The sequence below is a fragment of the Cavia porcellus genome, unplaced genomic scaffold (assembly GCF_034190915.1).
Source record: "Cavia porcellus strain 051 isolate PalLab524CR breed Dunkin Hartley unplaced genomic scaffold, mCavPor4.1 scaffold_23, whole genome shotgun sequence".
Classification (NCBI taxonomy): Eukaryota; Metazoa; Chordata; class Mammalia; order Rodentia; family Caviidae; genus Cavia; species Cavia porcellus.
Window position 1 is genome coordinate 55,377,960 of NW_026947506.1, and position 22,666 is coordinate 55,400,625.

The window sequence follows — 22,666 nt, forward strand, 5'->3', positions numbered from 1 at the left end:
AGTATAACCAGCAATAACAACAGCATCAGTCTAGAAAATGACAAACTGGTAACTATTAATTTGCCACCTTTAACTGAATGGACTAGATTTGTGATGATACAATAAAATCTAAAACAAACCAGAAAACTGAATACTGTGAATAAACTCTCAATATGGTGATTTTACTCTCAGGGGAGAGAATTTAAAAGGAATGGGGAAGACAGAATGGAGAAATAGAAGATTAGAAGAATCTGAATAGAAGAAGGGAGACTGCAGGACAGAGAAAGAGTACACAAACTGGGAAACTTGTGACAGGAGGGAGCAAAGAAAGAAATGAAAATAACAGAAGAACAACAACAAGAAAGTAGAAACAGTGTTCACACTCATAAAAACAAGATCAATCAGTGAAAAAAAACAGGCAAGAAGGAAAAAATGTCTATTTCAGAGTGTGTCTGTTGTCATTGGTAGACAGAGTAGGGAGACAAAGATCCATGTTCATGAACCCCAGCAAGCCAGCCTAGGTTTACAGTGGGGTAGCAGACGCCTCTGCCCTGCCCTGCCGAGCTTCCCTGCCCTGCCCTGCCGAGCTTCCTGGGGGGAGACAGTGGCCTACACAACTCCTTCATTACCTCAGCAGGAGACTTGAATGCCCCGCTGGGGGAGGTCAGTGGTAACAGGAGACGACCAGGGTCCAGGGTTGAAAGGGAACAGCGCTGTTTCTCCATTCTTTAGGTACTGTACCATTTATCGGACCCCTCTCTCCTGCAGTTTTGCCCCCAGGTTTCTGTATAACTAATTCTCAGGTTCCTGACTTCCCTTAACCCCTTCCTATGGAGATTTGGGATAAATGCGGTACTTTTCTCACTTACCTTGTAATGGTTGTGTGCTGTGCTGTGACCATAGAAAGGAAGGACGGCTCTGCTGTTGTCCACTAACCAGCGTGGGACTTCAGACAGATCTTAGCTTTACATTGCAGTTTCAGAGTTGCTGAGCCAGGCAGGGGAATGATGTCACAGATATTGAATGTGCAGAAAGGAATGTGAATTCAGACTGATGAGAGCTTGCTTTTCTTTTTGCAGGAAAGATGCAAATTCTGCACTGCTCAGTAACTACGAGGTAAGTAGCTTTGAGTGAACTTTTTCCTCTGTTGGTGTGCCCTTTATGAAGATGCTTAAAGTAGGACTGATGCACTGTCTGGTGGATCTGGGAATATTCTAAGTTTAATAAATTATATGCAGGGAAACTGGGCAGGCTTTAGTTTACAGTGGGCACCTTTCCCTATGTGCCGTAGATTCTGCATTATGACTTGGGATCCCTTTGTGGAACAGAGGCACCTATTTTAGAACTATTTCTGTCTGTAAAAGTTTCCCAGTATAAAAGTCATACCTTTTCCTCATTGCCATCTTTTGCCTGTGTGTTTTAACATATTATCACTTTGATTCTCAAGTAGTCTCAAAGACAGTAGCATCCTTATTTTGAAAGTGAAAGTTTAGTTCACCATTATGAATAAGTGGAAATAAGCAGATTTTTATAATTTTGAGGGTTTGAGGATGTAACTGCTAGGGAAAAGAAGGAAAGAGAAAGGGGTTGGTGAGAGAGGAAGGGTAACAAAGTCTTGACATACCTCCGGCTTTGTGTGGCCCCACTGTGCCCGTGTAGAAAGAACACTCATACATTCACGTCACTTTCCCAGATGTCAGAGTCTAAACTCATAAAGACTTTGAGGAGGTCTCAGTCTCTGCTGTGTGACGCCTGTAAAATGATGTGGTTGTTGCCAGGCCTGTGGCTTTTGGTTTCCTTGTGCAGCGTGGACTTGCTAGGGGTTTCACTGTTCGTCCCCTGGGGAAATGCCACACCACTGGATCTCGGCCACTGCTTCTTAAAGGAATAGCAGGCAGAGAAAGGGGTGCGTTCTTATAGGAACAGGCTGTGAGCCTGCTTCTCTCAAGTAGAATCTCAGAAACAGGGCAGAGATCTCACTGACATCCACCCCAGGGTTAATGCCTGTTTTTCCCGCACAAGGAAACTTTACTTGCAATCAGTAGCACCCCATCCCTGCAGTTATTTGTATGTTTTCCACCGTGCTGGGATTGTGGATGCTAGGTAAGTGCTCTGCCATGGGTTAAATCACCCGGCCTCCTTTATGTTATTTATTTATTTTGGTACCGGGGATCGAACTCATGACCTTATACTTGCCAGGCCGCCTTTATTTTTTTTTAACGTCTTTTACCTTGTAATTTTTCTTTTATAAAAGACATTATGCTAGATTTAAATATGAGAACGCTTTAAAAATATATTTATTTTAGGAAGATTTATTCTCCAGTAGTATGATTTTGAGGTCAGAGATTGGTGATATAGTATATATTGATAGGGAACACTTGAAATATTTTAAGGAAGCTAATGCGTTTGCATGATTTGCCTCAGATAAGTAACATTTTTAAAATGTCACATGCAGCCTATGTATGGCACATTGGTAACCTCAGTGGCTCTGGAGGCTGGGGCAGGAAGATTTGAAGTCTGAGGCCAGCCTGGGTAACTAAATGAGATTTCCCCAAAAGAAAGAAAGGAAAAATCAGGGCTGGAGCTGAAGGTCTTGAGTCAATCCCCAGGTACGCCTTCCTCCCCCATATTTGCTCTAAAGTAAGACTTAGAGACGAGTTAAGTGTGGGCTGGGGATACAGCTCAGTGACATAAGCGCCTGCCTGGTGAGGTCATGAGTTTGATCCCTGGTACAAACAAAACAAAACAAAACACCAAAAAGCTGTGATATGCTGCATACCTGTAAACACTCAGGAGGCCGAGACAGGAAGATCACCCCAGGTTCAGGGCCAGCCTGGTCTACATACTGTGGTGAGTTTAAGGCCAGTTTGGACTACATAGCCAGAGTCTGTCTGAAAAAAAAAACTTCAGTCATCAAAACCTTTTTCATATCTCTTCCTAGGTGTTCCAGTTACTGACTGATCTGAAAGATCAGCGTAGAGAAAGCGGGAAGATGAAGCATAGTGCAGGGCAGCAGAACCTGAATACCATCACCTATGAGGTGAGTCCGGGCTCTTGCAGCCCCTGGTGGAACTGCCCATGGTGGGGCCCCTTCCACTGGTGACTGCCAACCAGGCAGGATCTCCTCTTGCCTGACCTCAGTAGATCTGCTGTGACCTGGCGTCTATTCTGTTCACACAGTGGGAAGAGTCTGGCCAGTGGCAAGAATTAGTTATTCACAGAGATACAGACTCCTTGGAAACACTGTTTGCAAGTTGGGGATCCCCACCTGGAAGCCCACTCTGGTATGGTAGTTCACTTGCAGGGCTCATAGGAGTCGCTGAAAGCTGCTATATTCATTGTGTATTTATTATCAGGATTACAATCAGCCAAGAGAGGAGGATCGTAGGGGCAGAGTCCCGTCATCCTCTGCCGTGAGGTCAGGAATGGCCCTGTCCTGAAATCAGTGTTCCAGTAGGTACCAAGTGTTCCCAGCCAGGGAAAACAGCCAGGCCTTGGGATCAGGGTTCAGACAAGCAGCCAGTGCCACCCGAAAGCTATTCAGACAGCCACCTTTTCCCCTCGGTCACACTATCGGCTGTCCAGTGTGACCAGAGGGCGCAGAGACTGATGGACACACATTCTAGGGCCCACACTTTGTGTCCCAGGAGCCTTAAGACAAAGACTGGGACTTCTATTTGTGCAAGGCCTGATTCTTTATTTCACAGAAAGCAGTACTTATTTTGAAGCATTAAGCCGGGTGTGGTGACACATTCCCATGATGCCAGCGCTCAGGAGGCTGAGGCAGGGCTGCACCACAACTGCAAGGCCAGCCTGAACTACATAGTGAGGCCTTGTGTCAAAAAAAAAGAAAAAGTGCTAGATTCATAAAGAAGAAAGCAGATGTACTTTATCGTTTTAATATTAGTCGACATTTTGCTGTGTTCTGTCCTGATTTTTATACTTTGTCCTTAAAAAGAAAGTTTATGCTATTATATTTGTTATATGATGTTTGATTTGTGTGTGTGTGTCTTTTTCTTTCTTTTTATCGGTACTGGGGATCGAACTCACGAACACACACTTGCAAGGCAGGCGCTTATGCCGCTAAGCTAAATCCCCAGCCCCCTATGTTTGATTTTTTTTTAATACATCATTTTAATTTAATGCTTTCTTCCTATTTCCTTTCAATTCTGAGGTTTGGTTTTGTTTTTTGCCCTCTGTAAAGGATTTGGTTTTAATTACCTTAAATTTATCTTTTCAAAAATTTTATTAAACTTGGAATCAAGGGGTTAGCACTCTCATGGAAGTTCCTCCTCTTCCAGCTTTGCTCACTTAATCGTGTTTAAAACCCTTTTCATCTTCTATTTATTCATGTTCTCTTTCATTATTCAGGTTATGTCTCAGAGAAGAAACTCTATTTGTTGGCAGTTTGGTAACCACATTTCATGCATGCAGTTCTTGAGGTTCTTGGGGTGGAGGATGAGAAAATCAAGAAAAAACAAAGCTGAGGTCAGGTGGAGACCTTGTCCTCCTCAGGGGAAGAAAGGCACTGCTCAGCCCTGCAGCAGGTTTGTTTATACACAGGAGGAGGATGGCAGTGTCAGCCCCTCTGCCCAGCAGCTTGTTTGCCTGGCTGGCCTGGGCCCTGGCCTGCTTGCAGCTGGAACAGCTTGTGTATGTGGCTTATTTGGGGCTCTCTGTGTTCGCAGGGCTGGTCTTGCTTTAGCCCCACACATGTGCTCAGTCTCCAGCTTGAAGGCTGCCTACAGTGGTATAACTTTCCTCTGTGTGTTTAATCTGGTGAAACTCACTGGAGCTCTGTTCCTAAATTCTTACTTCTAATAGGTGGGACTGGGAGGAAAGTTGTGCGTAAGATGTGTAGTATATGTGCTGCCAGAGCGAGCACAATGTCAGATTTTTTTTTTGTTTTGTTTTGTTTTGTTTTGTCTTTTTGTCTTTTTCATTTTATCGGTACCAGGGATTGAACTCACGACCGCCTGCTTGCAAGGCAGGTGCTTATGCCGCTGAGCTAAATCCCCAGCCCCCACAATGTCAGATTTTGAGATACCTATTTCTAGTGCTCCTAGTGTGAATGCACACTCATCTGAATAAGATGGTCTCAGGTTGAGCTTTTGTTCTGCAGAGCATTTTAGGTGGTAAGAAAAAAATTTTTGGTGTCTTAAATTACACAGTTTGGAGGATGGAAGGAAGAAGAGATGGGTGAATTACTCAGTTAGCAAGCTACAGGCCTACCACGTTCTGCAATGTAAGTTAAAACCTGTAACTCAGCTGAGTTTGGTGACTGTTTAGTTTCCCCTAGGGAGAGAGACAAAAGGGAGAGTGGCAACAGGAGAAAGGAAAACAGGCCTTTATTGAGGGCCTGGGAGGGCTGCTGAAGAGACTTAGGCACCCTTTAGAAGCTTCAAGGGAAACCTCAGGCTTTCTACTTGGAATTTGACAGGGGCAGAATGAAGTATTGATCCCTGATAGTGTGAAGAATTAACTGCCTGTGCAAAAGCCGAAGGTATGACTTGTGGGTTTGCGAAAAGAACACAAGGGGACGCTGTCCAGCACCAAAGGTCGCTGGTACATGAAGAAAAACCTATGCCCCCCTGTGATCCTAGCTCTTTGGGAGACTGAGGCAGGAGAATCACCACAAGTTCAAGTCCAGCCTTTTCCATGTACTGAGAGCCTATCTCAAACCTCCCTCCAAATAACCCAAATCAAACTCTTTACCTCAAATCTTGACCAGACCCATAGGCATCTGAACATCTGTCTACAGTCCTAGGCAATTCAGAGGCAGCAGGCAGTCACTTCTCCTTCCTGGCTCCTTAAATCCTTCTCCTTTATCCCAGAACTTTCCCTGCTTTCTGCAGTTCACCCTGCTTTGTCTCTAGCCACCACTGGATCAGCGTATATAACATCTACCTTCTCCATAGTTTTGTTACGAAAAACACTTTTTTTTCTCCTTTTTTCCTAAAAACATTTTTTTGGTACTGGGAGTCAAACTCAGGACCTCACACTTGTCAGGGAGGTCCTGTGCCACTGATATCCTGGCCCTGAAAACATTTTTAAAAAGCTCTCAGGGCCTGTGGTGTAGTTGGTGGCGGAGCACATGCTTAGCGTGCTCAAGGCCCTGGGTTGATTGCCAGGACTGTCAGTCAGTCAGTCTGTCTGTCTTCTCAGCTGCGACCCAGTAGACAGCTTGGCTGCACCTGACAGCTTTATTTTATTGCTGGGAGTCACAGGAAGTTGTCCCAGAACGAGGTCCTGCTTTTGTCTGGCATCTGAAGCCCTTCTAGTCAGACATCCCTGAGTCTGAAAGGTTTGGTTAACACAATATTGTGCTATCTGTCTGTGTCTGTTCTTATGAGGAGTCTGAGACCACTGCAGTATTTGCACCCTTTTCTTCTGTCGGTGCTGTACATTGTTTGGCATCTTGTGCATGCTGGGCAAGGGCCCTGGGTTGAGCTACATCCCTAGCTTTTAGATTTTTAAGACTGAGGTCTTACTGAGTTGTCCACATGGCCTCAGTTTTGAGATCTTCTGACCTCAGCTTCTCTCTTTTTTTTTTTTTTTTGTCTTTTTCCTTTTTGTCGGTACTGGGGATCGAACTCACGACTGCCTGCTTGCAAGGCAGGCGCTTATGCCACTGAGCTAAATCTCCAGCCCCTAACCTCAGCTTCTCATGCGCCCATTTATAGCCAGGTGCCAGTGGGCCCGGCGATTTCTGTGTTTGAGAGATTCTTGGATGATTAAGGTTACTTTTTTCAGGGTTGAAATTCTTCCACTTTATTTTATTATTTAGTGTTTTTTTTTGAGACTTTTTTTTTTTTTTTTTTTTGGTGTGCAATGGAACTCACTCCATAGCCCAGGCTGGCTCACACCTGCAGGGCTTCTCCTGCCTGAGCCTCTCAGAGCTGGCATGCCAGGTATATACCACCACACCTGGCTCTGAGGTTGCCTCCTTAATTTTTAAGTTTTAAAATGATTTTATAGGAGAGTTGCAGAAACAATACTACAAGTTCCTATGGATCCTTCCTCTAGTTTTGTATGGTAAACAATGTTGTTTTTGTACCAGGGATGGAACTCACAACCTAGCACTTTGGAGGCAGATGCTTATGCCACTGAGCTAAATCCCCGGCCATGGTAAACAATCTTACATAATCACAGCAGTTATCAAAGCCAAGAAATGAACTTAGTACATACTTTTTTTTTTTGGAGACAGGGTCTCACTATGTAGTTCAGACTGGTCTTAAACACACTTATGTAGCCCAGGATGGCTTCAAATGCTCCGTGATCCTTCTGCCTCAGCCTCCCAAGTGCTGGGCTTACAGGCATGCGCCACTGTGCTGGGCTATACATACTATTAAATTATAGGTTTTATGTGAATTTCCCCTATTTTGCCACTGCTGTCCTTTGTTCTGGATACTATTTTGTATTGATGAAAGGAAAACTGATATGATTGAAATGTAATTTTGAAGGATAAAAGATGAAGGGGAAAAGAACAGGGGGGATTACTCAGTTAATAGCTTTGGGGAGCCCAGACCGACGGGGACATGCCCGAATGAGGGAAGGGACTTCTGTGCAGCTCTCACCCCAGCCAGCTTTCTGGACAGTCAGTCCCCCTTGGTCTGGGAGCTACACTTGCTTCTGCGGGCTGTCCTTCCCTTCCAAAGCCCCTTTAATCCCCTTTCTCTGTAGCTGCTGTAGCTTTGGTGTCCACAGCCAGTGCTCTCCTTCTGTAAATCTTCAGTATAAAAAGACTGTTCTGTTTGTTTCCCTATCATGTTTGTTCAGAAAGGTGCACTGAGTTGGGCTCACATCCCAGGGGAAGGAGACTGCGCGCAGGTCAGTGCAGGTCAGCTCTCTGTGGTGCTGAGGTGGCTGATGGCTGTGCCTCTGGGGTATGGATCTGTTGCCAGGAGCCCCAAGGCAGGGTTAAAGGGTTAGGGCTTTTAGCGCCACACCTCAGCCTGACCAGAGGGGAAAAGGGTTCCGGCCAAGTGGACCCCAGTGACCAGTGAGTTAATCATTCAGGCGGGTAAGGAAGTCTTCACTGAGACCAGAAGGCAAAAGGCGTCCTGCAAGGGGTCTGCCCCCTTCCCATACACGTGGCAGGCTGTGTCCTTCACACCAAACCAGGGAGGAAAACATTTCCCTGCATGCTGAGTTAAGAACCTAGTTCCGGAGCCAGGGATTTAGTGCAGCAGCGTTAAGTGCCTGCTTGGCAAACGCAAGGTTATAGGTTCAATCCCCAGTACCCCCCAAAAAAGTTATGAACCCAGTTTGGAAGCCAAGGACAGGCTGTAGGGCTTCAGGGTGGCCTACCTGCTGGGGCACAAGGCACCACGGGGCTGGAAGCAGCAGTCAGGAGAGGAGGTGTCCAGAGGGAGAGCCCTCAGTGAGGGTCCAGGGCTGGCCTGCGTAGACAGGGTCTCAGCGAGATGGAGTTCGCGGTGGAGAGAACAGATGAGGGGAGCTGAGTTTCACTTTGGTTTTCCTGTGTACAGTCTGTGTGGGCTCATGGCTATTCTTTGGATTTGTTTTCTTTCTTTCTTTTTTTTTTTAATTGTTATGTGATGATTTCATACTGATATTTTTCATTTTTTAATTATTTATTTATTTATTTTTTTTAAAGGACTGGAAAGCGCCCACGGGTCTCGAACCACCAGACCAGTCGGCCTGGGCGGTTGGGAAGCCAGACTCGAAGGAACCGCTGGGCTAAAGCCAGCCCTGATTTTTTTTTACAAAATTCTTTGCCAAAAAAAGGAGAAAGTTTTTCTTCTAAAATCTCATTAATTATCCCTTCAGTTGTAGGGACTGTTTTTCTGTCTTACAAATTCTATTACTGTCTGAAGATGGGCTCACTGAAGGCACTTGTTTTATAGAGTACCTAAAAGAAAATGTACCCAAAAAAAGGAAAAAGAAAAATGTACAAGCCAGGCATAGTGGTGCACACCTATAATCCCAGTACTCAGGAGGCTGAGGCAGGAAAACCGCCAAGAGTTTGAGGCCAGCCTAGGCTACAAAGTGAGTTCAAGGCTGGCCTGAACTGCATAGCAAGAAGGAAAAAAGAAGAAAAAGAGAAAGGAAAGAAAGAGAGAATGAAAGAAAACTAAGTTCTAGCCATTGCTTCCCCCTTTTTCTTATTTAGATTTGTCTAATGCTTGCCTTTTCCTTTTTTTTTAGACATTAAAATACTTATCAAAAACTCCGTGCAGACACCAGAGTCCTGAGATTGTCAGAGAATTTCTCACAGCAATGAAAAGCCACAAACTGACCAAGTAAGTGAAAGTCATCTTACCTAGGGAAGTAGTGGAAAAGCTGTTCTCAGCAGCTGTACAGTTAGGGTTTCATTTTTTTTTTTTTTTTCCTTTTTAAGATCAAATATATCCCATGTATATGTGTATGTATGTGTTTTTTTGTTTTGTTTTGTTGAGACAAGATCTTGCTGTGCAGTTCAGGCTATCCTTGAGCATACTACAGAACCCAAGTTGGCCTTGAATTCACAGTGATCCTCCTGCCTCTTCCTCTTAAGTGCTGGGAGTATAGGTGTGCACCACCACACCTGCCCACATGTGTATGTTGTTAATTTAAATTACTTTAGTTAATTTTAGGCAGGTAAGGCCGGCCTTGAGGTCACTATGTAGCCAGCAGTCCTCCTGCCTCAGCTTCCGGAATGTTGGAATTGCAGGCCTGCATCACCATGCCCGGCTTGGCCTCCACCACACTGTTCCACCACACTGTTTTTCTTGGTGACTACACCTTTTTAGTCTCACACCAGTGCACAATTTCAGGTTTTCCAAAGCACCTTGCCTCTGTGTGTATGTGTCTGGTTTTATTTTTAATATTCAAAATGATAGAACGATGCTGAATATCATTTCATGTGCATGTTGACCATCTCTGTATCTTCTTTGGAAAAAATGCCTAATTTATCCTTTGTCCATTTTGGAATGAAGCTTTTGTTTTCATTGAATTGGAGCAGTCTTTGATACACCCTGGGTATGAATCTCTTATCAGATAAAAGACTTGCAGATGTTTTCTCCCATTCTGTAGATTGCCTGTTTGCTTTGTGGGTAGTATCCTTTTAATGGCCAAAGTTTTTATTTTAATGTAGCCCAATTTGTTTGTTAGTTTATTGAGACAGAGTTTCTCTGTGTAGTTTAGGCAGGTCTTAAACACAAATCCTCCGGACTTAGCCTCCTGGAATGTACTACCTTGCCTGCCTCTGTTTTTTGTTTGCTTGTTTGTTTTGGTACCGAGGATTGAACTCATGACCTTGGACTTGTCAGGCAGGTGCTTATACTGCCAAGCTAAATCCCCAGTCCCTCCTGCCTCTGTTTTAATGCTTCCTGTTCCTTTGGTGTCATATCCCAGAAGTCACTGCCAAATCCAGTGTCATGAAGCTTTTCTCTTAAGAATTTTATAGGTTAGTTCTTATGTTTAGGTCTGACACATTTTGAGCTAAATTCTTGGTAGAGTATAAGGAAAAGTAGAGGTCCCAGTTCACTATTTTTCAGCACTATGTGTTTGTTTTGTTTGTTACTTTGTTTTGTTTTTTTCCAAATCCATTTTATTTTAAAGAGAAAGAAAAGAAAATTTTCAAAACACAACAATCAGAGGACAGCAGTGGCACATACATTGTGCATTGCCTCTAGGCCCCCAAAGGCTCACCTTCCGGCTTTGAGTCTGCTGAGCAAAATCTGTAGCTGGCTCCTCAAAAAGGGGTCAAGGCTATGATTTTCAGTTAGGCACAGAAAGTGTGGGTGGAGGTGGTGCATGTCTGCAATCCTAAGATTCTGGAGGCTGAGACAGGAGGATCAGAGTGAGTTTGAGGCCAGAATGGGCTACATAGCGAGTCCAGGCCAGCCTGAACTGCAAAGTGAGACCTTGTCTAAAAAAATGAAAAATAAAACGCACTGGTCAGTGCTGGGGGGGAGGCACCCTACAAAATATTTTCTTAATTTGCCTTCAGATCATTCCTTGTTAGGGTTTATAGACACAACTAATAATTGTATGTTGATTTGGTATCCTGTTGTCTTGGTAAATTCATTCATTGGCAGTAACATGTTTCATAAGGAGTGTCTTAAGGTTTTCTGGAATGTAAGATCATAACCCCCTGCACTGAGGTAATTTTTGTCTTTCTTTCCACTCTATGCCTGTTCCTTGTCTTACTCGATTGCTCTGACCACAGCTTGATAGACTGTTAAGTAGGAGTGACAAAAGAAGGCCACACATTGACACAGACATCACACAGCTCCAAGAGGCGGATCTGTTAGAATAGGCTAGACTGCAGCGGGAATACTCTGTGAACTGGGAGCCTAGGGAGTCCTAGCGTGGGCTGCTCTGCAGGTGCTGCTGACAGCCAACTCCGGTTTACAGGCGGATGAATGGTCACTCAGGAAATTAAATCCCTGTTCTAAGTCTGCCGAGTAGAATCTATAAAGCAGCAGTGAAGCCTGGTAATTTAACGTAAGCTTGCGTGGTTTTCTTTGAAAGCTGGTGAGTGCTCATGTAAAGGCGGAGAGCGGGTGCACCCCCAGCTCTCCCTGCTGGGCTATGAACGTGTGCACGTGGGCACTAAAAAGACACTGCTTTCAGAGTGGGGCTCTTTCCTTTCAGATGCCTGCACAGGGACACTCCAAATATCTTAGAATAATGCAGGGTTTATATATAAATACTTGTTTAAATGATCCATCATGTGTTTCACATATGAACATCCGTTTGTATTACAGAAAAGTTCCATTGTCCCTATAAACAACTCGTTCTGTCCGCTGTCTGACAGCAGATCTGTTTCTTGCAGTTCTGCCTTTGCAGAAAAGTAGAAGTGAGCTGCCTTCCTGTGGAGCCTCTTCTCTGGCTTCTTTCACTTAGTGTGATGCACTTGCGATTCACCAATGCTGCTCTGTGTGTGGCTGCAGTTTCTTCCTTTTATTGTTGAGAGACCTCCATCATCAAGAGTAGTTTTTTTTTTTTTTCATCCCCCAGTTGAAAGACATGGTGAAATTTTCTAGTTTTTGGCAATTCTGAGTAAAGAGTGACAACTCCTTACAGATGGCTCTGCTGTGGATCTTAATGGTCCCCAAAGGCTCACGTGCTGAAGGGCCAGGTCACTGGCTGCGGCCCCCTGGGGAGATGGGACCTAGTAGCAGGGGTTCAGGTCATCGGCGAGTCCCTGAAGGGGACTTGGGGATGACCCCCACCCCACCTCCCCTTTGCTGCCAACTCAGCTCCACCACCAGCTCTCCCACCCTGATAGTTCCACAGGCCTAGGTGACATGGCCCAACAACCATGGACTAAACCCCCTGAAGCTGTGAGCTGAGGAAATCTTTCTTTTATGAGTTGACTGTCTCAGGTATTTTGTCACAGCAGCAGAAAGCTGAGTAGCACATAGGTTTCTGTGTAAAATAGCTTTCATTTCTTCTGGGCACTTAACCTGGGAGAGGAATTATGGGTCACACAGCAAGTTGAACTTTGCAGGAAACCACTAGACTTTCCCAAAGTAACTACCATTTTTCATTTACCACAGCAGTGTCCGAGAGTTTCACTTATTCCATATCCTTGATACTTTTAGTTTTAGCTATTAAGTTGATTTTAAGTAATAATTCTGCTATGTCCTCAACTTGCTTTCCTTTAGTAATAAGTATTAAGCCTGTTCATGTGCTTATTTGCTGTTCGTTTATCTTTAATGAAGGACCTCCTCAAAGCTTTGGCTCATTTTTTGTGAAACTGTAGGAAGTTCTTTCTGTCGTCTGTACAGAGGTTCTGTTTTCAGTATGTGACTGTCAGGTGTTTCCTCCAGTCTCTAGCTTGGCTTTTCCTTCTAACAGTGACTCTGTCAGAGCTGCAGGTTTTAATTTTGATGAGATCAATTTTGTTTTTCTTTTCTGCATCCTGTTCTTGATGTTGTGTCTAAGAATCCTGCCAACCCAAGGCCACAGAGATGTTTTTCTCTTATGTTTTCTTGTAGAAATATGTGATTTTGAGTTGATTTTGAGTTAATTTGGGGGCTTGGTCTGAGTTACAGGTGGATATTCACTGTGTGTGTGTATTTAACTCTCCAGCAACGCTGTCAGGACTGTCCTATCTGCTGAGCCACTGCCATGGAAGAGGAATGGGCATGCGAAGAACGCCCAGGGCTGCAGAACGGGCAGCCTGGTTCTGTGGGCCACACATCCTGTGTTGTTTTGTCTCTGCTCTGTTGTTCGGGTCACAGCAGCTTTAAGATAAGCACAGAGAAGGGCTGGAGATTTAGCTCAGTGGTGTAAGCGCCTGACTGGCAAGTGTGAGGTCATGAGTTTGATCCCCGATACCAAAAAACAAAGATAAGCACAGAGGCAGGAGTATGACTTCTTCAACTTTGTGACTTTGGTTTTTTTTAAAGAGGACTTTTCCAAAGTATTTTGACTTCTCCAGTTCCTTTGCCTTTTTATGTACACTTTTGAATTTTTTCAATGCTGTGTAGAACAAATCCTGCTGATATTTCGCTTGGGATTGCATTGTACTTACAGTTCCATTTTGGGGAGAGTTCACAGTATTGTATCTTTCAGTTCATGCAGGCAGTGTAGAGGTTCTGCACAATTTTTTTAGATTTGTCCAAAGTATTTTATAATTTTTGATGTTATTATATAAATGGTTCTGATTTCCATTTGTTTGTTGTTAATGTAGAGAAATATGCATGAGTTCTCTGTTGATCTTATGCCACCCAACCTGGTAGTTCTAGGAATGTTTCTAGCATACCTCCGGATCGTCTCTGTAGGCAGAGTATTTGTGCACTGCTTCTCCATCTGTGTGTTCTCTTCATCTGTGTGTTTTATTTTTGTTCCCATGTGCACTGGCAGGACCTTGGTGGGTGCTGCACAAAGCCATGGCACAGAGACCTTCGCCTGGTGCACAGATCCCTGGGGAGGGTACTCAGGGTTGGGCCATTCAGCATGGCATCAGGTTAGGTTTCTCCAGATTTAGCTCAGTGTAGAACACTGAGCTAGCAAGCTGGAAGCCCTGGGTTCAGTCCTTAGCACCAAAAACATTGTTTAAAAATGAGGTTAGGTTTTCCATGGAGGGTTTTTTTTTTTCCTAACCAGGTTTAGGAAGATAAAATTGCTGATATTATTAGATTTTATCAGTTGCTTTTTCTGTATATATTGAGATATTCAGATGGTCTTGGCCTTTCATCTTTTTAGGTTACCCTTTGGCAGTATCTTTTTTGTACCATTTGATTCTTAATTTTCAGTGGCTGCGTAATCATAAACTATAAACACCTCAGCATACCTAGTCATACATAGTCCAGAGTTCATATTTCACCACTTATGCACATTAATTCCTTTACTTTTCCCTTCTGTGTTATAGTGTTGTGTTTATGGTGTATCATCTGCATGCACTGGAAGTGTTACAGCAGGGCTGAGAGTGTAGTTCAGTAGTAGAGCACTTGTCTAACATGTCCAGGACCCTAGAATTGATCCGTAACACTGCCAGAAACCTGTTAGCAGTATTTTTAACATGCTATACATATTTTAAATAACTTCAGATAATAAAGTCTATGCAAAATGTTACTACTTCTTTATCCCTTCATTCCTAAAAATCCTGTTTTCTTCTTATTTACCCCAACCTGAAGAACTTTAAGACTTCTTTTAGAAAAGATTTCCTGGCTCCAAGTTCTTTTAGTTTTTGTTCAATTGAGACTATTCTTTAATTCCTGAGGAATAGGTCAGCTGGGCTGAGTAGTTTCTTTCCTTCAGAACTTTGAAGATATTATTCCAGTATCCTCTGGTTGTCATGGTTTCTGATTACAAGTTTGTAACTACTCAAGTACATAATATGTCATTATTTTCTGGCTTTCAAGAGCTTTTTGTTTATTTGAGACAAGGTTTCCTTGTATAATTTATGCTGGCCTTGAATTCACTGTGGGGGTTAGGCTGGTCTTGAATGCATGGCAGTTCTCCTGCCTCAGCCTCCTGATGAGATTGCAGGTCTGGCTTTCCAAAGTTTTCTGATCTGGGGTCTTCAGTAAAGTTTACTGTTGTATTTAGGCTTTTTTCTTTTTTTTTTTTTTTTTTTTTTTTTTTTTTTTTTTTTTTGTCTTTTTCCTTTTTATCGGTACCGGGGATCGAACTCACGACTTCCTGCTTGCAAGGCAGGCGCTTTTGCCGCTGAGCTAAATCTCCAGCCCCTAGGCTTTTTTCTTTGCTAAGCTTCTTGATTTTTTTTTTTTTAACTAAATGTGTGACAAGAGTCAACTATTAGTCCTTGAAATATTTTATCCTATCCGATTCTCTTTCTCTTTCCTAACTCTAAAAGTACAACGGTTAGATTTTTTTTTTTTTATGTTTGAGACAGGGTCTCACTATGCAGTTCAAATTGTCCTTGAGCTCACTTTGTAGCCCCAGCTAGTCTCGAATTTGCAATGATCCTGCCTCAGCCTCCCAAATGCTGAGATTACAGACATGTGCCACCATGCCTGGCTTCCAACTGTTAAGACTTTTGACCCTGTTCTGCAGCTCTAGGCCATTGTTCTGCTTTGTTTCTTCTTCCATATTCAAATGGGATTTCTTTTATTGTGTCTCTTAAGTTCACAGATCCTCTGTCCTGTTTATTCTGTCAGGGGGTCTGTCAGTGAGTTTTCACTTCAGATAATTTTAGTTCAGAACTACCATTTGTTTATTTTTTATGTAGTTTCTGCCTGTTTTCTGCAACTGCTGTTAGTCCAGCATTCCAGAAATGTTCACTTCCCCTCTTGTTATAGTAGCTAGCGGCATCTTTGAGGCTACTAAAGTCTGAGTCATTGTGGGTTCCACATCTGCCAGTTGTCTTTTCCCTAGAGTATGAGTCATTTTTTCCTGATCAAATAGTTTTAAGTTATAGCATGTTTGTTTTGAGTATGTTACTCACATAGTGTAGACTCTAACCCGTGTTAAAAGCCTCTGGTTCATGGTAATTTCGTGGTTCTGGTGGCAGTGGGCAGTCTGCCCAGGTATGTTTAGACCTCAAGTCAATCCTGCCTCCCCCGTGCAAGGTTCCAGTGTCAGTTCAGGTGCTGGCAGCTTTGCCTGCTGCTCTGGGTGTTTAGTGTAGGGTGGGAGGCAAAAGTGATGGCTTAACCTGCACACTTGGGTAGTCCTCACTGTGTGGGGAGCAGTGTCAGCAGGAAAGGGATTCTGGGAGCTCTGGGCCCTGGAGGGCTCCCTCCGGGATTACACCTGCAGCTCTTCCTTCCTTGGGCGGAGGTCCTGAGTTGTGTGTGAGTCATACCTGGATTTCTAGGTTCCAGGGGCCCATTTCCCAGCAGTCTAGCAAAAATATAAGATTTCTCTCGGTGTGTTTTTGGGTATTTGGAGGATACCGCCGTAGCTGTGCTCAGTGCCAGGACACGGGTTGGGGAAGGCAGGTGAGGGCGGGGCAGGTTGTGCTAAGAAATTCACTACCATCCTCCCCAACCTATGCTTTTGAATTCTTTTTACCTCTAGTCCACAACTTTTCCCTTTTCAGAGTTCATTTCTCAGGCTGCTGCTTATCTCTTCATCTGGACTGGTGTTTTGCTTCCTAATTACCTTGAAAGCTGGTTCAAGATCAGCCATAATCTATTTAAGCTTAAAGTAAGCCACAGTCTTTCGAGGGTTAAATTCAGCTCCATGTTCCCATCTGTAATCCCCACGCTGAGGATTTATAAAGTCCCCGCTGCCCCAGAGAAAGTTGCAGGCAGTGTCCTGCAGCTGCCAGCAGGGGGTATCAGTGGGCTCCTGCCTGTGACCAGTCCCAGAGTTGGCTCCTGGCCTCCGTGGTCAGCAGGGACCCTCTCCCACGGCCGGTGCACTGAAGGCAGAAGTGAACACTGCTGAGCGGGCTTTGGGTCTCATGTCTGCATACTCCAGGGCAGGGGCACCAGTAATGGTGCATAACCGGCCCGGTTTTATTAGTGTATAGTGTGGGGCTCCGTTATTCATTTTAATTCTCATTTTTAGAGCTCCTGAGGGTACAGTGGGGACCAGGTACATTTAACTGCGTGGCCCCAATCGGCAGAGTAGAGGGTTAAGCTCTTAGTTACTCGTGCACTGTGGCCCGTGTAACTTTTTTCTCAACTGTGTTACATCCAGAAAGCATTTGATTCTTTGGTTTGCTTCTTGCACACGGTGTTCAGCTGTCCAGGCCCATTGCCTGGTGTGGGGCCGGCTCTCCTCCCGCCAAGTCAAGTTGCATAGCTGAGTGACCAGTGGTCCCCAGGGGAACCTGTGTAGACAGCTCGCCGAATCCAGGGCCTGCAGCTCTGGGGCTAGCAAAGTTCAGAGAAGCGCAGTCTCAGTCCCTCTGCAGGCCGTCGCAGAGCCTGCCTGACCTCTTCCCGGAAAGCAGGCTGCCAGCCTTTCCTTGATTCGCCCTGGCGTTCCACTTACCCACTGGTGAGTGCAGTGGGGTCCTGTGACGGGGAGATGGCAGGTGAGCATGCGTCCTGGTGTGAAGCACTGCCAGCTGACCTGGGAGGGGAGGTATTTCCCAAGGGCAGGAGCCGGCGCTCAGTGCGGTACAGGTTGCGAGGAGCCCGCGCTTCACAGAGAGTGTGTGGAGTTTGTGAAGACTGGGCCACAAGCACTCTGGGCAGTCCATGCCCACAGACCCAGAGACTTTGGCAAAGATCAGGTTTTGGAGGGTTCATCCCAAAACTGCGAGGAGTGGGAGGCCTGTGAGCAGCGTAATGAGGTACAAGGATATCTTTTCAGATATTTTACTCCTAAGAACCAAGATAGACTTGGGTGTGGTGGTGCCTTCTTGTAATTCAAGCACTCGGGAGGCCGAGGCAGGAGGTTTGCCCAGAGTTGTAGGCCAGCAGGCACTACACAGTGAGATGAAAACCATCCTGAACTGCTCAGCGACACCTGGTCTCAGAAAAAAAAAAGTCAAAGACAAAAAATGATAAAAAAGAAAGAAAGAAAGCGAGTAGCAAACCACTGAGACTTGAAGCTGTTGCTCTATACTGGAGAGGTGAAGTGGGAGTGCAGGCGGCTCAGATGTGTGCCTGAGGGGCAGTAACAGGCAGCAGGTGAGGGAGAAGGCCGGGGGGCTGTGCCAGGTTCTGGCCTGGGCACTCAATTTTTTCCCAATAATGAGTTAATTTTTAATCAACTTTATTGGAACATTTTAGTTATACATAATGATCACATTCATTATAGGGACTCGTACCTGTACATGACATATCTCCATTCCTCTTATTTCCCCAACCCTGTCCCTTCAGCCCCTCTTCCTTTCCTGTTTACAAAGGTATTGTTTCCATGTTTTTCTTCTGTTATCTTTTTCTTTTCTTGTCCTTTCCTTCCTTTCCCACCCCTTCTTCCTAGTTCTTCTGATTGTAACATTTTCTTCCTGTTTCCCAATATCTATCATCCATTTTAGTCATTATTTACACTTTTAGTTTCTCACAGCAGAGAAACACTGAAGTGTGTCCAATTTATTCCCCTGAGACTGTGGTCTCAAGATAATCCATTTATTAAAATGTCTCTCACACCCTTCTTTATGGCAGAGTAGTACTTGCTTGCATAGAAAACCCCCACATCTTTATTGATTCATTGGTTGATGGGCATTTGGACTGTTTGCAAGATTCAACTGTTACAGACTACCCCACTGTAAACCTGGATGTGTATATACTGTTGTGGTGTGATGCTTTTAATTCTTTTGGGAAGATACCATGAAGCGGAATAACTAGGTCCAATTGCGACTTCTTAATTTCTAGTTTTTTGAGGAATCTCTGCACTAATTTCTGCAGTGTTTGCATCAGTCTGCTCTCCCACCACCAACGGAGAAGGTGGAGAAGTTTCCTTTCCCCACAGCCCCTCCAGCATGTGTTACCATTTGATTTCTTGATACGAGCCATTCTTCCTGAAGTGAGGTGGAATCTCAGTGTTTTAATTTGTACCTCTTGAATGACCAGTGATGCCGAACATTTTTTCATATGTTTATTTGCTGTTTGTATTTCTTTTCTCTCTCTCTTTTTTTTTTTTTTTTTTTTTTGGTCTTTTTCCTTTTTATCGGTACCAGGGATCAAACTCACGACTGCCTGCTTGCAAGGCAGGCGATTATGCCGCTGTGCTAAATCCCCAGCCCCTGTTTGTATTTCTTCATCTGAGAAGTGTGTATTCATCTCAAATGCCCATTTTTGGATTGGGTCTTTAAATCTGGGAAATCTGATTTTTCTGAGTTCTTTATATGTTGATAGTAATCCTTTGTCTGAGGAACAGCTGGCAAACATTTTTTCCCCCTGCATTGTGGATTATCTCTTCACTCTGTTGTTTTCTCTTGCTGTGCAAAAGCTTTTCAGTAGAGTGAGATCCCAGTTGTTGATTCTTTGTGATAGTTTCTGTGCATTTGGAGTTTTGTTCATAAAATCGTTACCTATACCAGTGTCTTCAAGAGTTTTACCTTTGCTAACTTCTAGCAAAATTAATGTTTCTGTTTCAATATTAAGATCCTTGATCCATTCTGATTTTAGCTTAGTGCATAGTGTAAAGCCAGTTTTTCCAGCAGTTTTTCCAGCCAGTGTGTAGCTTTGGCATGTGTAAAGCCAGTTTTTCCAGCACCATTTATTAAAGAGGTTATCTTTCTTCCAGTGAATATCTTTGGCACTTTTGTCAAAGATAAAGTATCTTGCCATGTCTGGAGTTGTGTTTACCTCTCCTAATCCGTTCTATTGATCTTTAGGTCTGTTTTGTTTTGGTTTTTGCCAGTACCACACTGTTTTTATCACAGTAGCTTTATAGTATAATTTCAAGTCAGAGATTGTGAAGTCCCCTGCCTTGTCTTTATTGCCCAGCATTGCCTTTGCTATTCTATATTCTAGGTCTTTTCTGTTCCAGATGAAGTTTAGGATTGTTTTCTCTAATTCTGTGAGATATGATGTTGGAATTTTGATTGGGATTGCATTGAATCTGTGTAAGAGTTTTGAAAGTATGGCCGTTTTTACTCTATTGGTTCTTCCTACCCAAGAGCATGGGATATCTCTCCATTTTAATATCCTCTTCAGTCTCCTTTTTCAGAGTACTGTGTAGTTTTCAATGTGGAGGTATTTTGCATCCTTTGTTAGATTGATAGGTATGTCATTTTTTGGGTGCTATTGTAAAAGGTGTTATTTCCCTGATTTTACTCTGAGCGAATTTGCTATTCATGTACAGGAAAGCTATTTATTTTTGAGTGTTAACTTTGTTACCAGCTGTGTTACTGAATTCGCCTATTAAATCTAGATGTCTTTTGGTGGATTTTTTGGGATCTTCTATGTAAAGCATCATGTCATCTGCAAATAAAAATAGTTTAACATCTTTTCCTATCTATATTCATTTTATTTCTTTCTCTTACTGCTCCAGCTAAATTTTCTAGGATGGTGTTGAATAAGAGTAGAAACAGTGGACATCCTTGTCTCATTCCTGATTTCAGAGATAAAGCTTCCAGTTTTTGTCCATTTAGTATGATGTTGGCTGTGTCATAGATGGCTTTTGTCAGATTGAGATAAACACCATCTATTCCAGTTTTCTGTTGAGTTTTTATCATGAATGGGTGTTGGACTTTGTCATAAAGCTTTTCCATACTATTGAGATGATCATAAGATATTTGTCCTTGGCTCCGTTAATATGCTGTTACAGTTATGGGTTTACATATGTTGAACCATCCCTGCATCCCTAGAATGAATTCCACTTGTTCATGGTGTACAATCTTCACGACTATTTGCTGCATTCTATTTGCACCTATCTTATTAAGGATTTTGCATTCACATTTATTACAACATCAATTTCATTCATAGTCATTTATTTAGAATTTTTGTATCTTGATTCAGCTTTGGTAATTCATATGTATCTAGGAATCTATCCATTTCTTTTATATTTTCCATTTTATTAGAACGCAATTTTTCAAAGTTAGGTCTAGATGATCTGGATTTCTGTAGGATCTGTTGTGATTTTTGCCATTTTTGTTCCTTCCTAATTGCCTGGATTTGAGTCTTTTCTTTGCTTTTTTTGATAAGGCTGGCTAAGGGTTTGTCAATTTTATTTAATGTTTCAAAGAACCAACTTTTCATTCATTGATTTTTTTGTTTGTATTTTTTTTCCTCCAGTGTATTAATTGCTGCTTAGATCTTTATAATTCTGTCCCTTGTACAAGCTCTTGGCTTAGACTGCTCTTCTATTTTCTATTTCTGTTTGAGGTTCACCATTAAGTTTTTTTTGTTTGTTTGTCTTTTGTCTTTTAGGGACAGGATCTCACTATGCAGTTCAGTTCAGGCTGGCCTTGGACTCACTTGTAGCCCAGGCCCAGGCTCGCTTTGTAGCCTAGCCCAGTGGTCCTCGTGCCTCAGCCTCCCTGGTGCTGGGATTTCAGGAATGCACCACCATGCCCAGCACCATTAAGTTGTGCTTGCTCTGCTTTCCTGATTTGGGTATTTACTGCTATATAAATTTCCTTGTTAAGACTGCTTTCATTGTGTCCCATAAATTCTGGTATGTTGTTTTGTCATTATTACTGAACTGTAATTTCTTTAATTTCATCTTTAATTTTCATAGGTTGTTCATTAGGGTGCTATTTAATTTCCATGTGTTTTTGAAGTTCTTTTGGTTTCTTTAGCCATGAATTTCCAATTTCATTACACTGTGGTCCGATAGTATGCATGAAATAATTTCAATTCGTTTGCATTTACTTAAGCATGTTCTATGGGCCAATACGTGGTCTGTTTTAAAGAATGTCTTGTGTGCAACTGAGAATGTGTATTCTGATGTTGTGGGGTGCATTAAGGCTTATTAGATTTTTCATGTCCATTAGTAATTATTTTATGTAGTTGGGTACACTGGTATTTGTTGCATACATACTTATGATTGCTATCTCTTTCTCTTGTATTGTTCCCTTTATGAGGATATAGTGATCTTCTTTATCTCTTTTAATCAGTCTTGGCATGAAATTCACCCTTGTTTTTTTCTGGAGTGTTCCCGTTGCATGGAGTATTGTTTTCCAGCCTTTTACTTTCAGTCTGTGAATTTCTTTTTGAAATAAATGTGTTTCTTGTATGGAGCATTTTGTTGGATCTTGCTTCTTGATCCATTCTGCCAGTCTTTCAACTGGTGAATTGAGACCATTAACTTTGATGGTTATAACTGATATGTATTGACTTGTCCTTGCATGTTATTTTCCTGTTGTTGTTCCCCTCCTTTATTTCCTCCTTCTCTATAGTTGTTTGCCTTCACTAGTAGATTCCTTTTGTTGGGGTCCTTCAGAGCATTTTGGAATTCAGTTTGATGGTCATAAATTACCTCAGATGTTCTTTGTCATGGAAGTACTTCTCCATCAATTATGAAAGATAGTTTTGTGGTGTACATCAATTTGGGCTGAAAGTTGCTTTCTTTTAGAACTTGGAATACTTCAAGCTTTCTTTGACTTGAGGGTTTGTGCTGAGAAATCAGCTGTAGTTCTGATGGACCTTCCTTTATGGATGATTCGTTTCTTTTCTCTAACAGCTTTTAGGGTCTACTGTAGTGTTGAGTTTCTGGAATGCTGACTGTGGTATGTCTGGCTGTAGATTTTTTTTTTTCATCATGGCTAATTGGAGTTCTGTATGCCTTGTTTATGTGTATGTCACAGTCTTTTTCTCTGTCAGGAAAGTTTTCTGCCATCATGGCTGTCAGCGTGTTTTTAATGTCATTTATGGTATTGCCTGCTTTTTCATTGACTTCAGTCAGACTTATT

The 22,666-nt window shown here is 43.0% G+C and overlaps 1 protein-coding gene across 3 annotated transcripts in view; it reads left to right on the forward strand.

Moving 5' to 3' along the window:
* Positions 1-22,666, forward strand: part of Crcp (CGRP receptor component) — a 50,541-nt gene that overhangs the window by 13,816 nt on the left and 14,059 nt on the right. For 2 of the 3 annotated variants that reach the window (XM_063233508.1, NM_001172933.1), the window contains 3 exon segments: positions 1,059-1,095; positions 2,921-3,019; positions 9,151-9,245. In XM_063233508.1, coding sequence (XP_063089578.1) covers positions 2,972-3,019; positions 9,151-9,245 — 143 coding nt within the window. In that variant the 5' untranslated portion in view covers positions 1,059-1,095; positions 2,921-2,971. 3 annotated transcript variants of the gene reach the window in all.